At 39.9% G+C, this 17,669-nt stretch overlaps 1 protein-coding gene across 2 annotated transcripts in view; it reads left to right on the top strand.

Moving 5' to 3' along the window:
* Positions 1-572: 572 nt before the first annotated feature.
* The window catches only part of PDCD6IP (programmed cell death 6 interacting protein), a 29,179-nt gene continuing 12,082 nt past the window's right edge, over positions 573-17,669 (top strand). Inside the window, exons 1-6 of one of the 2 annotated variants that reach the window (XM_083858840.1) lie at positions 573-863; positions 6,896-6,950; positions 8,636-8,705; positions 11,785-11,912; positions 12,497-12,650; positions 16,431-16,531. In XM_083858840.1, the coding sequence (XP_083714966.1) occupies positions 658-863; positions 6,896-6,950; positions 8,636-8,705; positions 11,785-11,912; positions 12,497-12,650; positions 16,431-16,531 (714 nt within the window). In that variant the 5' untranslated portion in view covers positions 573-657. The remainder of the gene's footprint in view (positions 864-6,895; positions 6,951-8,635; positions 8,706-11,784; positions 11,913-12,496; positions 12,651-16,430; positions 16,532-17,669) is intronic. The other variant, XM_083858841.1, reaches the window with a different exon arrangement.

Below are 17,669 nucleotides of genomic sequence, written 5' to 3'. Positions count from 1 at the left end.
ATTTAGAACCACTAAATGCTGTTTGTTTGTTAATATGTGTAAATAACGTGAAGTTTTGATGACCTGTGAGCCCGCCTTTCGCGGGTCACCACCCGGCCCCTCGGTTTGCGCCCATCACGGCTGGCGCTCCCCTCAGGAACCCCTTCCCTCAGGAGCCTCGTCCCTCAGGAGCCGCTTCCCCCAGGAGCCCCTTCCCCCAGGAGCCCCTTCCCCCGGGAGCCTGCTCCCCTCAGGAGCCCCTTCCCCCGGGGCCGCCCCCCTCAGGTATCGCTCCCCTCAGGAGCCCCTTCCCCCAGGAGCCGCTTCCCCCAGGAGCCCCTTCCCCCAGGAGCCGCTTCCCCCGGGAGCCTGCTCCCCTCAGGAGCCTCTTCCCTCAGGAGCCCCTTCCCCCGGGGCCGCCCCCCTCAGGTATGGCTCCCCTCAGGAGCCCCTTTCCCCGGGTCCGCCCCCCCCAGTCCCGGCTCCCACAGCCCTCCCCGCTGCCGGGGGCGGTGCCGGGCGCGCGGCACGGGAGGGAGGCGGGGCAGGGCGGGCGCATGCGCGGCGCTCCCGGAAGCGCGGCGGCGGCGGCGGCCCGGAGCGGACCGGGAAGAGGAGCCCGAGGCTGCGGCGAGGAGCGGCGGCGGCTCTGCCCGCCCGGCGGCGGCGTTGGCGGCCATGACGAACTTCATCTCGGTGCAGCTTAAGAAGGCCTCGGAGGTGGACCTGGCTAAGCCGCTGTGCAAGTTCATTCAGCAGAGCTACCCGGGCGCCGAGGCGCAGGCCGAGCACTGCCGCGCCGCCGAGGAGCTCAGCAGGCTCCGCAAGAGCGCGCTCGGCCGCCCGCTCGACAAGCACGAGAGCGCCTTGGAGACCCTCCTCAGGTAGGAGCCCCCCCTCCCTTCCTTCATCTCCCACAGCGCCGATTCCCCGCCGGGCCCCGGCGGCAGCTGCGGGCCCTGGGCGTGGCGGGGCCGGGGCCAGGTGCGGGCGGGCCCAGGTGTGGGCGGCCTCTCCTGCCGGCAGGAAGCGGCCGGGGCTGCCGGGCCGGCTCCGGCAGCCTGTGGGGTGCGTCCCGGCTCTCGGGTGTCCTACGGTACCCCGGGGTCCCTCGCCGTGGCGCTCGGGTGTCGTGGGGTGTCACATGATGGCAGCGCGGGGCGGGGGAGGCCCTGTCCCCGTCAACATCCTCTTTCCAAGGGTTGTGTCGTGCTGGTAGCTCTGCTTAGTAGATGTAGGTAGAAGTTGTAAAACCACAGAACTTGGAAGGGCTCGGAAGAGAGCTTAAAGATCATGTAGTCCCAACTCCCCCTTCCTCCCGCCGCCCGCCACAGGCAGGGACACCTCCCCCTAGACCAGGTTGCTCAAGGCCTTATCCAGCTTGGCCTTGAACAGCGTCAGGGTTGGGGCATCCATAGCCTCCCTATCCAAGTCCCTGTGCCAGTGCCTCACCTTCCTCACAGAAAGAAGTTTCTTCAGATGTAAATTTCCCCTCTTCCAATTTGTACCCATGACAGACTGGTGGTTTGTTTTTTGGTGGTTTTTTTTTTTTTTTTTTTTTTTTTTTTTTTTTTTTAAATAGAGGATTGACGTTTCTTTCTTTTCAGTGCTACCTTTTGAAGTTACAGCTTTGTTTTCACTTCCTTTTCAGTTCTGTGTGTGGATTTGTTTTTGTATTTTGTTACCGGCATAATTTCCTTTTGTTTTCTATGTTTAGCAGCTTCTTAATGTATTTGCAAAGTCACATCCTTTCTTTTTTTCTGCTTAACACCGTTAGTTTGCTATCACAAAGTTTATTGGGGTCTCTGGTGCTGGAGTTACTGTAGGTTAGATGAGCAAAAGATCCATCTGTGTCTTCTGCCTGGTGAAGTGCATAAAACCTGCATTAGGACTAACAGCTCCATTGTCCTCTCTAAAATGCTTCTGGGCTGCAGTATTGAGAAGAAAGAGAATGAGCTACTGGAGAGGATCCAGAGGAGGGCCACAAAGATGATGAGGGGTGTGGAGTATCTCTCTTATGAGGAACTGGGCCTGTTTAATCTGGAGAAGACTGGGCAAGGTCCTGTTAGTGCAGATCAATACCTCAAAGACGACCTTTAAGAGAGTGGTGCTGGTCCCTTCTCAGTGGTGCCCATTGACAGGATGAGGAGCAATGGCCTTAAGTTAAAACATAAGAAGTTGTACCTCAAGGAGGAAATGAGGAAGAAATTGTTTATGTTGAAGGTGACAGAGCATGGGAACAGGTTGTTCAGGGAGGATGTGGAGGCTCCATCTCTGGAGAGATCCCAAACTCTTCTGACAAGCGCCTTGTTAAAAAGAAGGCGAGTTTTGTGAAATAGGTTACTGATGATTTTTGAGCTTATCAACTCTTCATTGAGTATTTGGGCTGTAAAAGCTCTGACTCTACTGATTGTGTTTTACAGTAGCTTTGTAGTTCCCTGTTCTATTTCTGTCCGCCGCTGTGTGTGCTTTTGAAGGTACTTGTGTTTATGCCTTTGAAGGTCGGGGAAGCTGTGAGCGTCTGTGAACTGCAAGAGGGACTTTGCTAGTCAAATTGCAAGGCATGCTATTATGTTCCCTTGCATGCTGCAATTGAGCTTCTTTTTCTGAAGGTGCCAGTCAGCTTTGTTGTTGGTCTCTGTCTGGAATCCCTGTTTGGCCCAGCCACATTGTGTGACTTCACCCTGACAGTTGCTCTGCAGCACTAAAAGAAGGCAGCCCACTTTACAGGTCTGATCCTTACACCTTGTCTGGAAGGCAGAATGTACGTGGGGCATTCTGAGCAACTTGAATGAGTTCAGTGGAGGGTCAGATGGACATCAGAGCTGGTGCAAAATAAATAGAAGTAGTGTTATGGAAAACTGAGAGGCTGAGCAGGACTTCCATCTTTCAGGTCCAGCAGATTATTAAGTGAATTTATCCACAATATACAACTTTACCTCAGGTTTTGCCTCTGAATAATCAAGGGAAACCACTTGCTATTGCATAATTACCAACTTTGAGCCAATTCACATGTAGTGAGTGATCTGTTCTCTCTGCTGGTGATCAGCAGATGAATTTAGCTGGCCCAGATGCTGTTGCAGTAGACTGGAGCTGTTGAATGTGGCTCTGAACTGATGTAAACGTGAAATGTTATCCCTCCCATGCAGATGTTCCTCTCTTAAAACATCTGCATTTTTAATTGTTTTACTAGAGAATATATGTTCCTTATATAGTGGAAGTGAGATAAGATGAAGTTCTGAATTAACTTATTAACTTGTTATTTAAGTTAGAGAAAATAAATCAATCAAATGTATGTTTTTTCTTATTTCTAACAAATTAGGAATGTTTGGTCCACGTCTGACCATTTACAGTTGCTACAGCTTCTAGAAAATAAGTTTGCTCTTACTCTGTAAGAATATTCTGACATATATTATTTTAATTATTCTGTAAGGCACAGTTGTTTTAAACTGTCTGCACATCCAGAAGTTTGAAGTATTTGGCTGAGATACACAAGTGCCTAAATGCCTTGTGTTTCCTCTGAAAATCTCCTTGCCTCTCCGACTCCCAATGTTTTCCTGTTGGTATTTAAGAGCAATATTCAGTCTTAATGCTTAATTTTATTAAAGTTGGAGTTTAAAACATTGTTGGTGAAGTAAGGTTAGAAGAACTAATTAGAACATGGCTACCATTTGTGTAGTTTTACTTCCTTGTGGCTTTTTATAGCCCATAACACCTAGCTGAGCATTGTAGACCATACAACTGTTAAGAAATGGGGGTTTAGTCTTCTGTGAACTAATCTAGGATTTGCCCTTGGTTTTGTAATTTATAGAAGCCTTGTTTTGCTGAGTAATCACTACAGACATTTTTTTCTTCTGTAGAAGAAATGAACTCTGTTGCAGATACATTTTCCTAGACAAGCATTGACCAGTAAAGCTTGAAAGTGTGCAATGTGCTGTTGTTCAACTGCTGAATGCAAATGTTTCTCCTGGAGAAGGATTTGAGACAGACTGTGCTCCTTTTCACTGGGTAACTGGGAAATACCTCAGCCTGCTTCCAAGCCTTCTTTGTTTTGTGAGAATCTGAGTGTGCTCTGAAGGTGATGTAGGTGAGCTTGGTACAGATGTTTCCCCTTAAATTCTGTCATAGCAGATTTGATTTAGTGCTGGTTTTTTGTTTTTGTTTTTTAGTTCTGAGTATAATTATAGCTTCAAGGGATTGAAGCTGCCTCCAATATTAAAGATAACCTGTACTTAATTTCCTTTTTCTGGAGACATGGGATATTTGTGCAAGTTTAATTGGTTTAATTTTGCTAACAACTCCTGCAGTTGTTTTTAAAAAAGAAAATTGGGAAAAAGAAGAGGGGTGAGAGGAGTGCATGGTTTTATTTTGAATGCTCAAGTTCTCTTAGGGCTGAAAGTTGCAGTTGGAGCTGTGAGTTCAGGACTCTGGTTCTTATCTTGAAGAGCAAAGACAGATCTTTAGTCTTTTTGATGTTCTTTTGAAGGAGATTTTTCTTTGATTCTTTGGAGGAGACACAGTATTTGAGTTTAATGCAAGACATACATTTTAGTTAAATTCACATTTTAACCTTGACTTCCTATTCACTTGATGGCTGCTTTTTACTAGCATTTAGGAGTGTGTAATGCTGATTTTCATCAGAGATTGCTGTATGTTGAGCACTAGGGCTGTGTTGCTGACATGTGCCCCCCCTTTCACTGCTGCAGTTGTAGTTCCTCATTGGCACAGCCAAACACAACACTCCTCTGTGTTGTGCCCTGTGTTCTCTGTATCTTGATAGTTCAGATTACTGTAAATTGAGTTTTAAGTTACACCTTTTTATTTACTGTCATCTTTTGTGTGTAACTGACTTGTGCATCCATTGTGGCTTTTCCTTCTGTAGTTACTTTCTGTTTTTGTACTGGATAGTTTTGTGCTGTTCTGTGGTTAACATCTTCATTTACCATTTTTATATGTTTAGTTTTATGTATACTTTTATATTTCTACAATATATATTTACAAAGCTAAAAGACTTCACATGGTTGTGTTCTGGGATTTTTTTTTTTTTTTGTCTGCAGAGTTTTAAAGAGCTCTTAAATCTTGAGTAGAATTTGAAGTTCTCTAATAGGAAGAAACAACATCACATACTTAAAATAGTAAAGAAAACAGTAATATAAATTCTGAACTTGTTTAAAACCAACCAAACGAAAAGCCCTATTTAGGAGTATACACCTCTCTGGCTTATTTTGTCTGTGGTTTTGTTGACACAAAGAATAGTCTGTTTGCAGGGAGCCAAGGCTTGGGCACACCCAGCTTCACAAGGACATTTGACAAGCTTTGCTCCTTTACTCCATCCCCATGGCAGATGAGGACAGTGTAATCGTGGAATGTGGGAAGACAGCTTGGCTTTAGTGATGGCTTTTGGTTAAGAAATTAAATTGAGTCAAGAAGAGACAGCATGCAAAGTCTCCTTTTCTTTGTGATACTGTGTGAACACAAGTGTGTTGAGACCAGATAAAGGCAATTTAAATATATAGGTTGCAGTGATCATCAGGGCTAGTTATTATTTTTAACTGTACCTTTCACAAAGTTGGTAAGTTGTTTAATATTGATTAAATTGCTATGACAGTAAATATTTGCAGAGTTTTTTTTATCCTTACAAACAATTTACTTCAGTTATTAATGGAAGTCCTGTTGCTGATTATTGTAGTTTTTGATATGGCTTGGTATATTGTGTCTTAAATTGCAGTGGCTCAGCTGAAGTCAGAAAGATACAATTGACTGAAGAATACATGAACACTATTTTTATTGTAGATGAGTTTTGAAAATTCTTGAATTTTAAACAAACGTTTACTGTCTGTACAACACAGGTTTTGTACATGCATCTCATGCCTGTGTCTGCTGTGATCAGTCTTTAATAGTGTCAGGAACTGGGAACAATGTGAGTCCTGTTTCCCAGACTGTGAAAGCCATTACTGCAAGGTGTTTTGTGTTTTGGGAATATAAATATTTTATAAAACAACTTGACCAATATAATGTTGAGCATATACCTGTATGGCCAATGCTACAGGAAGAGTATAGGAAACAGGCTTCACATGTTATATGTTGTTAGCAGTTTAAAGGTTTCATATTCTGTGTCCAGCCCGTCACGTTTAACAGATGGTGCAGGTATAGGGCACCACTCAGGAAAACATTTAATTCCTTACAGTTGCCTGGATAGATTGTATGAGGGACTGTGCTATACTCAGCATATTATCTTTCTGGCATCCTTTCCTTAACATCTTCCACTGTAACTAGACAAAATATTGGCACAGAGAAATTGTGAGTTTTATTCACTGACTACTAGAATATATTCCAATGAAAATTAAGTTTACAACTAAAGAATTTTATCAATGATTAGTCTCTTCAGTTGTTACTGTGCAAGGGAAATGGCATCTATTTCAAAGACATTGAAATTGGGTTATAATGTTCACATCAGGAGAGTACAGTGTAACATGTTAATATTGTGTTAAATGCTGTACTTAATTTACTTTTGCAGCATGACTTAATGTACTCATTGTCTGCCTGTATGTATACAGGGACCTCTTTGCATGGAACTCTTTTCTAATCCACTGTCCATCAGGGTGGTGGATCAGCCTTGTCTGTGATACTGTTTTACTTCCAACTGAGAGAGGGCTCCCATGTTATCTGTGAAAAACTACCTTCTGCTGAACTTGTTCATCTACTGAAAAAATCCCTTGAGACAGAAATTGTCCTGCAAATCCTCCATTGCTACAAATGAGCTTCTTTACTTACTTGTGTGTGGGGTTTCTGTCATTCTCCCTACCTTATATGCCAGTTTAATAAAACCAAACTATTGATTTCATTTACCTAATAGCTGTGTTCCTTTTTTTTATTTTTTTTTTTTTTTTTTTTTTTTTTTTTTTTTTTTTTGTAGATACTATGATCAGCTGTGTGCAATTGAACCAAAGTTTCCATTCTCTGAAAATCAGGTAAGGAGACTCCCAAACCAGTTACTGAATCATAGCACTTATGATGTGTGACTTCCAAGCCTGTACCTAATCCTCTAACGAGTACTTCTGTTGAACAAGACATCTAATCTCTCTCTGAGCCTTGTTTTCCTAATCTCTGTTTATTTTCTAGTCACTGCTCACATAGTGTCTCACATGCTGAAACTTCATTTCTAGTGGCCATAGTTGACTTTGTTTTACAGATTGAGAAACGTTTTGGCTTTGGCTGGTGATTGCTGTGGTCTAGGGCACCAAGAGTTGGGTTGTACTGATTCCTCTTCAACTCTCTGCTTTCCAAGAAGTCTGTTTTGTACTATGTTCTAAAGGATTTTAAATTTGTAATTTCTGTGGGAAAACCTATAGGAATGGATGGAATATGATCTTTGTTTTTTGAAGCAGAACAAATATTTCCTTCCCCACAATTAACAGAATAATCCATTTAAGAGCTTATGACTTTATTCCTGCCTCTGCATGACATAATTTTTTATGTAGGTATGGTGTTCATTAGGCTTTGGGTTTTTTTTCCTTCCGTTTTTCTTTAAAATTATATCTCTAGAGAGAAATTCAGTTTAATTTCTCCCTATTGAAGGCTTCTTCAGGTGGAGACTGGAATAGGAGGCTGTAGGCTCCTGTATTTTGTTGGAAAAAGGTGTGGGTTTTCTTTCAGTGTGTTCACGAATATGACAGAATTTGTATTTCTTTATCAAATCAACAAATCATGCCTAAATGGTAATATGATGAAAAGGAAAAATTTCTTTCAGTCTCACAGGTTATAAGTAATTTTAATCTGTTTCTAACTTTGACATGAGTTTTGCATGTAGCTGCATTTGCCTGCAGCCAAGAACTGCACATTGGTTTTCCGTGAGCAAATCCTTTGCTGTGGTAATCTACGAACCCTGAGACAAGGAAAACTGGAAAACTTAGCCAGATCTGCCTGTCTGTAAACTGTTCCACCTAAGGGGAGAAGTAGTCAGTGGAAGCAGCAATGCAGCTGGGACCAGAACATTCTCCTCAAGCACTTTAAACTGAGAAAGTTTGCCATCTTTTCTGGTTTGTTGCCAACAATTACTTGATCAGACGAATAAAAAATTGAATTGTGGAACTTGAAAGCAGATTCTGTGAAGTATTTGCATTGCCTCTGAGGTATATACTGGACCTATAAATAAAATGCATTGTTTCTACCTGCATTCTTTTTTCTTGAGGACATTTCCTGATAATACTGCTATTGAATTCATAATGAGTGGATTTTGGGATTGCACGACAGCTCCAAATGCATGGGTAATTTGGCACACTGGAAACTGCCTGGCTGGGTGGTTTCCTTAAACTGGGATTATACCAACTCATCAGTCTTACTGGGAGAGGAGTATCTTGTTTGGAAACAAATTTATCTGTTGCTCAGAATAGGAACAGAGCTGAAAAATAATTCTGAGAATTTCTGTCTTGTCTACTTAGAAATGTTTTGAGCAAATTAACAGGAAGGAAAAAGTATAGCATAATTTTGTTTTGAATGCTTCTTGATGATTTCCTGAAACTTCCAGAATGTTTGTAATTAAGTGAATGAAATATTTTATGCAATTAGAATATAAGGGCTAAATACATAAATTTGGGGTATTTTAAGATTATATTTGATTTTAGAGGTAAAGATCTTTCTTTTTCACAACTTCCAGGTCTGTGTAACATTTACATGGAAAGATGCTTTCGATAAAGGATCGCTGTTTGGAGGATCTGCCAAATTGGGTATGTGAATATACCAAAAAGTCAAGTATTAACAATAGTAAACTTTGAGAATATTTTTATGTAGTAGAATTAGTAGTCTTTCTAGCATTCTCAACATCACTTTCAAATGAATTGTATTGGTAACAAATTAATCACTTCAGCATTGATAATGAACAAATAAGCACCACGCAAAGAATTTTTACAAAATTGTGATTTTTAGGTTAGATTTCCAGAGGCACAAATAGATGTGCAGTCTGATCACAGTTGTACTGTCTGCTTCTCAGATGTTTTGTGGGAACAACTCCAATAGATATTAATCAAAATTATTCATGTTAACATTAAGATTCAGTAGATTTTGGGTAATGCAGCTCTTCATGTTCTAACTGAGCGAGATCATTATGAAGTGTGCTTATGAGTGAGTGAGTCCACTCCAGAAAGGGAGTGATGGTATCTGGCTTCAGTAACCTAATCTTGATAATACAGTTTGTTCAAGATAATAGAAGTATTAACCTGTGCTCCAAAGCTACTCTTCTATCACTTCTTTTTGAAATATTTTCTTACAGATTTGAACACTTGTAAGGAAAAAAAAATGTTTATTTTTCCCATAAACATAATGAGTTATCTTGATTTGTTTGAGTCATAGACAATTCTGCACTACAAATTCAGGGTCATGAAATGGATTTGGGACATTTGCCAATAGATAAGTAAGACTAAATCCTTTTGAATAAGTGAGGAGCCATTCAGTTGTGTGTCATCATTCCTTAGTATTTCTATTTATACCTAAGTGTTCATCATGATCTGCATTGTAAGATGACCATTGCAATTTTGAAATTCCAGACAAAGCCTGAAAAAAATGTTTGAACTTTACTCTGGTTTTATTTTTATTAAAGTTTTTGCTTATACAGCTCTCCATTAGCAACTACTGGAAGTCTTTGCAGTTTTCTGTGTTCTGAATACACATGTGTACTGTGCTCGTGTGAACCATGTCTGTAACAGTACACCACATACCTATGCATACTCAGGTGATCCTTGCTTTCTCTTCCAACTGTTCTAAGAAGTCCTGGATAATTGGAAACTTTCCTGAAGATGCTTTTTAAATTTTTTTTTCCCTCAGAATGTGGTTTGTTCTTTTTTCTTTGAGCCTAACATTTAATGAGGATTGAATCTATTTCATTGTAAAGTTCAGAATATTTAGTTATGATGTAAACATAGTCTGTGAATTACTAGAGATCTGTAATAGTTGTGGGGAAAAAAAATCAGTAGTCATAACAGTGATTACTGTAAGAATTTGAATAAATGTGATGTTACTGCAGCTTGTGGAAGCTTGCTTGTCTGCAGGTTAATTATATACTAGTCTAAATAATCTGTGAGGTAGATGGCCAGAGATTTATTCAGCAGTCTGTGTCAAATATCAAAGAAGTGTTTAACTGAGATGTGAGTAATGCTCAGTCAACAAACAGTGGGATAAGGGTCGTTTTGAAACTTTAAAGCAGATCTTGGTGGAAAGAAATTAACAAAAGGAGATCAGAATTGGTTGTGAGGTTTTTCAGTGTAGGGCAAAGCTATCAGTAATCAAGGAAGCAAAATTTCTCAACTTCTAAGAGAGGTTTCCAGATAGAAATTCAGCATAAAATTCCTGAGGTTTCTGTGGCAACAAAATGCAGGGATGTGACTTAGTACTTCTGGCTCTTGCTGTGGTGCCAAACTGTTTGCTCCACACCTTCCCCTGGATCCCAAGTCTGTATCACAGTGGTGACTGACAGGTGCTGTGACTGCTTAAAAAGTGACTGAGTTCACGTAATCTGAAATATATTGGCCAAGTTTATAGGCAGTGCCATAAACAGATGAGCCTGTGGAAAATCTGTATTGCTACAGTAAATCACGCTTGAGGTGCAGTCCAGAGTATAAAGTAATTCTGCACTTTAGAAACTTTCAAGCCATATTTTCTTTCCTGTCTTGTGTTTTAGTCTTTTCAAAGTCTAAATAACTTTTATCTGAGTTCAGGACCTTATTCTGACAAAAATTATGGAAAATAAACTTATAGAAGGGAGATTATGTAGGTAAAATAGTGACTGTGATAGTGTAACTCATTTGGAAACAAATGGGAAAAATGGCATGTCAGATTTAGGCTTGCTTGTTGAAAACCTAGTGCAGGTTAGTGAGCACTAAAATAGAAGCTTCAGAGAGCTGTTAGATAAATATGTAGCTGTTTAAGGAGGCTGGATGTCAGTGAAATGAAACAAATGTATGTCTTTAGTACCTTCATGTTTTAAGGATAACTGTACCTGGGTTTGTGAAATTGAAAATTCACTATTTGTCACTTCTCTGTTCTCCAAGGGGGCTGTCTAGGCACTACACTGGTAGGAGACTGATATCTATAGTATTTGTTTTTTTTAAGCACTTGTGTAGGGCAGCTAACCTTTTGGAAGCAGTTAATATTCAAAATGGTTCCTGTTCAGGTATTTCTAGTTCTAGAAGTGTGGGCTCCATCCTCTGGGCCTATGAAGTACTGCAGGAGTCACTTCTGCACAGTCTCCACTGCTGTCTAGTGAGATCAAGTTTTAATTAAGTAAATCCTTAACTGTTTCAGTACACTTATAAAGAAGATATTTTTCAGCATTTACAGCCTGAAAGAATAGCTTTAAAAGTGAAATTTCCCCTACATTTCAATAGATAGGAAACAGAACATGTAAAAGTCTTTGTAATTAGTCAGTTATTGCAAAGAGATTATTGTGTTCATATGCAAGTTCATATTTCAGATGACTGCTTGGTAATGCTTCAAGAGCCAAAAAGCTGCACTCTAATTACAAAGACTGGAATAATTTTATATACCTTTTCATGCTACTGCTTTTATGCTTTGTGTCTCTTTCTGTAGTTGCTCACATGGAAACATTTCACGGTAGTGTTAACTTAGATTTTGTAAAGCGTTCAGAATGAAGGTGACTTCAACTTAAAAAGTTGAGTAAGATTGGAGGTTTGTTTTTCCTTGAAACCATCGATACCTTTACTGATAATAGTAGTGTTGGCCTCATCTGTAGGATGCTAGACGGCTGAAGTTTATTTTCTTAACAGTCTGGCTAACTGTCTGCCTTGCCTGCAGCTCTGGCAAGTCTGGGATATGAGAAGACCTGTGTTTTGTTCAACTGTGGAGCATTGGCAAGCCAGATTGCAGCAGAACAGAATCTGGATAACGACGAAGGACTAAAAGCTGCAGCTAAGCACTATCAGGTACAGAGGCTCCCTGCTTCTGCTTATGAATTCAGAATTTGTATTCTTAAAACATCAAACAAAATATCTCTCAATTTTGAAACTATATACACATGTATAAAAATATATATGTATGTATTTTCCTGCTCTTAATTGCAGGGATGGATTGGCTGTGGACCTGGTCTTGTCTTATATTTATTTATCAGATTCGAAGGATATAATTCTATAGCGTTCCCCATACTCCTTCCCTTAAGTGAGTTGGTAACTAAATATTCAGCTTAAGTTTTAATAATTTCAGCTAGTATAAATTTTAGTTTTCACAAGTATTATAAGTAATAATCTCTTACTTTCTGGAATGTATTAAAATCTTAGGCTGTTAAGTGTAACCAAAATACCATTATTTGTAATCTGTCATGATAAGTGTCTCATTTTAAGTTGCTACAAGAACAAGAGGTCAGATCACAAGGAGTTTTTAGCAGCTAAACAATAAATGGGAGACTATACACCAAATAAACTTTCTTTATATTTTTATATGTATTATATTTGTTAGTGAGAAAACGTATATGAAAAGGATGGATGATAATATATTATTTTGTTTTACTTAGTTTGCTAGTGGTGCTTTTCAACACATTAAAGACACAGTTCTGTCAGCCTTGAATCGAGAACCTACAGTGGACATCTCTCCAGACACAGTTGGGACTCTCAGTCTTATTATGCTGGCTCAAGCCCAAGAAGTCTTTTTTTTGAAAGCAACAAGAGGTATATTTTAGCTTTTGACTTGTATATTTAAGTGCGTGTTACAACTTCCCCAAAAACTTAGAAGTGTTTTAAGTTAATAAGAGCCTGTCAAGGGTATTTCAGAAGTTTTTATGTTTGCTTTTTCTGATTCTCCCCTTGCTCTTTGCAGGTCATTAAACACAAAATACAGATGTCTCTTAAGAATTTCTCTAAGATTCACCTGATAGTGGAGTTCTCCTACCTGCTTTATGTCCAAAACCATTAGTCTTCATTTTTACAAATGTTATTACTGGATTATATTTTTTCCCTTCCCCTCTTGATAACAAAAGGCATTCTCTGAAAGAAATGAGAGTGCTAAAAATGGTGCTTAAGGGGTTTTGCAAGTACTCCCCTCCTCCTCTATCTAGGGAGTGATTTCATGAGAATTTAGAAAGAAATGACTGTGCTAGAAACAAAGGTGATTTTTCTAAGAGTTCAAGGAAAACAAATTCTGTTTGATTGCTCCTGCTTTTAACAGAAGAACTCTTTGACCAAATCTTTTAGAATGCCCAGTTGATCTTGGAAAGGGAAATTCTGCAGGTAGAATGAAAAATTGTTTCTCTAGATGTTAAGGGCTGACTGTGAAATACACATTCAAAGTCTAGCTATCTTAATACAACTACTAGAGGACTTATGCTTCAAAGAAATTTTCAGTGAAATGGTACTACCTTTGATACAAAGTTTCATACTCTTCTGCTCTTTTCTCTTTGTTCAGAAAAGGTTGTTCATCCAGAAGTTGCAGGTGCTTAAAAGTAGAACTAAGGACGTAGAGGTTCAATGTGATTGCCCACAAATGGCTCTCTCTCCTGACATAATTTAGAAGACTTTGGAGGAAGACCTGGGTTATCTTAACTGCGCTGTTTCTTGTCTTCACAGGGAAGATCCCTGAAAATTCTTGTTTCTTTTTTGCCTTCAGGAGAATCTCAATAAGAAACCGTTGTCCTTCAGCCAGCTGATAAATTATGTTTGTTCTTTATCATGCTCATAGTAGTATTTTAGTCTTTGGCTGTTAGGATATTGCTTTGAAATAAATTCGTGCAACGAATGGCTGAAACATTTCCTGCAGGAGCGGAGCAGGTGCTTCCCTCACTTTGCATGACAAATAGACTGTCTCAATTTCTTCTTTTCCAAAACATGAGAAAGACAAAACAAGGTGTCCTGGTTTAGGGCAAATTTGGGAGGAAACCTCCGAATAGGGTCCCCTCTTCCAACTGGTCTGGGAGAAAATCTCCTCAGAGAAAAGTGGAAAAAACTATTTATTTAACAAAAAAAAAGGGCCTGCAAGCACAAAAAATGAATAATGTGAAACAATAAAACCTCTTGTTCTGAAGTGAGATGGCAAATTGACAAAGTTCTTGCTGTGGGTGTAGCTTGGCTCTCTCAGTCTCTTATCAGTCCCTCTGGCACTGGAGAATGCCGAGGTCCAGGCCCCAGTGGGCTGCAGGTATAAGCTCCGGATGCTTTTCTGGGTTTTTCAGTCCAGGACAGGTTTAAACAGTCCCAAGAAAAAAAACAGTCCAGGGAGCGTCTCTGCCTCAGCTAGCTAAAACCAACTAAAAGCAAAGAGGTGCTGCTGCTGTCCGTGCCTGAGGTGAACACAGTCCAAGAGCAGAATGTGTAGGAGTCAACACTGCTTCTCAAAACAAACTCCGCGCTGCTTCTTTCTCCCCCCTTGCTCTCAGAACCACTCTTAAAGGCACAGAACACAATATCCAACATGAACAGAGCAGACTGTTGGGGATACAAACATCATAAAGTCACTCTAGGACACAAGGCTAATCCAAACCCCAGATGTGCCCAGTGAACTGAAGATTTTTGTGATTACTCCAAAGACCACACGTCTCACAGTGTTTGAAGGACAGTAAGGTTAATAATCTGATTATGAAGGCTGTAGATTTTGCTGGATTTAAATTCTTTTCTCTGCGGGGAAAGATATTTTGTGAAGAATCATGTTTGACAACATGATTAACTTCAAAAACCTATTTTTCAAGTGCAAATCCTTCAAAGTTAGATCTCAAAACAGAAATTAAGCTTCTTGCCGCACCGACTATTTAACTTACTTGGAATTTTCAGGGTTTTCTCTCATGTGAGATAACCCATTTATCAGCTTACCAGCTATAATGGTATTTCTGATAGATAGAGTTTATCTAGAAGGTGAAAGAAAGCAGAAGCCAAATTGTTCAGTCATACCTAACTTCATTATGTAACTACAGGCCAGTTATTTTGAGCCTTTCCTGACTTTTTCTTTAAGTGTCTTTAAGTCTGAACATGTTTGGTGTTCAGAATCAATGAATCTTTGCTTACATTGTAGCTGCAATATCTTAAACATACCTGAGGAAAAACTAAGGCTTCTGATGGTGATATGCTCTGAGTTGTCTGCATGGATAAATAAGTCTCCTCTACCATTTTCATTGTTAATAGAAATGTAGTTAATATGCCAGTATTTTTTCCTTTCTTAATGATCCAGCTATAGGAAGGAAGATGCAACTACTGCACATTTGGTGGAGCTAGAAAGAGAAGTTACCTAGATTTTTTGTGTGCTTTGGTTTTATTAAATATGTACTGCACCAGACACAAACATTCTAGCTAAGAAGAAGAGTGATATATGTCATTAACTACTTTCTGCCAGTTTGTCCTCTAGGTCCTGTTCTGCAGCAAAAAGATCTTTCTGGGATACCTTAAACATGTTTACCTCATAGAAACTAAATATATTATATCACAGCTCATGTCTGAAATGTTGTAGGTAGATGTGTGAATGTGCTGGTACGAGCAGACCACTTGGGAATTCTTTTGGTTTAATTTTGGCAGATAAGCATACTCTGCAGAACTCCTAATCTCCCCGTAGTCCATGGTCATGCTTATCATTATGACAATACCTAAGGGTCACCGGAGTCAGCAGGTCCTCGTGTCTAAGGGCAGCTCTTTAGAGAGGACAGCCAGTACTTGCACTGATTGCCTGCCTTCTCTTGGAAGGCTGAATTGCTAGTGCAGGCCACAGGTTATCTCCTTTATAAAAGGAGACAACCTCCAGCCTGCACTACCAATAGTGCCTGCCTCCTTTATTAAATGAGATAGAGGGTTGCAGAATGTTCCTGTTTAAGCTGTTCTGGCTTCAGGAATAGGATGAGGGTGTGAGGCAGGGGATACCACTGCAGATAGGCACATGCACTGATAGGAAGTAGTGATTAGTACTTTGAGGAACTGTGGTTATTTATGTCTAGGAATGGTGTTTCTATATTTGCCACAGTGGTGTGGGCTGCAATGGAATGGACCAGTCCCTTCTCCTTCGCTGCAGTTTTTCGGAGTCCTAACGTGGAACTGGCTTAGGAACAGATCTTGCTGAAAATAAAGCCTATTTTGCTAACTAGAGTTCAGCTAAGTTCATTGACTGTGACTTCACAAGTGCTTCTGCTGGCGCAGGGAAGGGCTGGCCACTTGCTCCCAGAGTTATAAGTGGGATTGTTGTGGCTTTTATTGGCAGCTTGCCATTGGTTTGAGGTAAAGTATCACTCTTAATCGTGCATAAATGCTTGCAGCTGCCAAAAGATTTCTTGTGCAACTGACTGGACCTTTGGTGTCACGATTGAAGTAGAAATTCCGGAAACTGCTGCTGGATTTCAAGAGGGAAGAATGGGATCCCACCTTTGAGCTATAATGTAAAGCTGTACTCTTAAAATGCTTGTTATTGTTTGAAGATGAAATAAATCAGTTGTAAAAAATGATGATGATCTTGTTCTTTGTTTTTTCTCCTTCTCCCCACAGATAAAATGAAAGATGGTATCATAGCTAAACTAGCAAATCAAGCTGCGGATTACTATGGTGATGCTTACAAACAGTGTCAATATAAAGATACTTTGCCCAAGGTTAGTAACTCAGGGAAATAATATGGGATATGTTGTTATTGTGAATAACTGTTACTGTTTATGATGTACTTAATAAAAGACTCACAATATGTATTCTCAAGCTGACACAGCTGCTTTTGAGCGAAATGAACTTGTAATTTGAAAAACAGTGAAAAATCAAGGGGGCAAAAGAGTGTGGGGCTTTTTTAATAAGTAAGATCTTATTACATGAAATGCATTTATTTGTAATGCATTTCATTAAAGTGAACTTGAAATGGTTATGGTGTTATTTAGGGATGCATTCTTAGAACTTAATGCCTTACTAAATCTGTTTTCAAGCTAACACTTTCTATTTGGCCTTAATTGGCTTCTTAGTCTCAATGTTTCCATGTAAAATTTGCTCTCATGTTGACTACAGCATGAATACAGAGGTACTGTTCACTCACCTGTTTGTGAAAAACACGACTAGAAGTCAGTGTGTGTCTTCTGTCTTTCTGCCTGCCTTCTCTTGCACTACCCCAAAACAATCTTGGTATTTGTAAAATATCCCAATTTAATCTTGACTGTTCATTTGAATGCTGTTGGTTTTGGAAGAGGTAGAAAGATCTTTCTTTTGTTCCTTAAATGTTTCTCACGTGTTGTTCATGATGATTTTTGATAGGCAGTGAGATACTATAATAAAGCCATTGCTTAATCTTTTGTTGTTGTGTACCTTTCTAAGCTGTAGATCTGCTCCTTGTTCCAGTGGCAAAGTAATCTGTCAAATGATTATTTGGAATAATATAAGGTTTGCTGGTTAACACCAGCTCTGAGAACAGTTACATGTTTAGGAGTGTAACATCAAGGTTGATTGGATGCATTGAACTCCAGTTGCAAGGCCTTCCAGACAGCTTTGTCTTCTAAATTTACCCTTTTTTTAAATGTTATTTTTCCATCTCTGGGGGAGCAGCAAGTTTGCGCAAATGTGAAGAAGCAGTTCTTTTGTATACTGAGGTCTTTAAAACATCACTCTGGTTTTCCAGTGCTCCTTGATTTAAGAAATAAAACAGTAAGGCCAAATCCTTGATCTAAGACCCTGTCTGTACTGTGCGCTGCAGCGTAATGTTTTCTTCATGTCTTGGTTGGTACTCCTGCAAAGATAAGTGCATTTATATAAAGG

The sequence above is a fragment of the Zosterops lateralis genome (assembly GCF_965231275.1).
Source record: "Zosterops lateralis genome assembly, chromosome: 1".
NCBI classification, from domain to species: domain Eukaryota; kingdom Metazoa; phylum Chordata; class Aves; order Passeriformes; family Zosteropidae; genus Zosterops; species Zosterops lateralis.
Note: the sequence above shows the minus strand (reverse complement) of the source record. Positions and strands in the feature narration are given on the sequence as shown.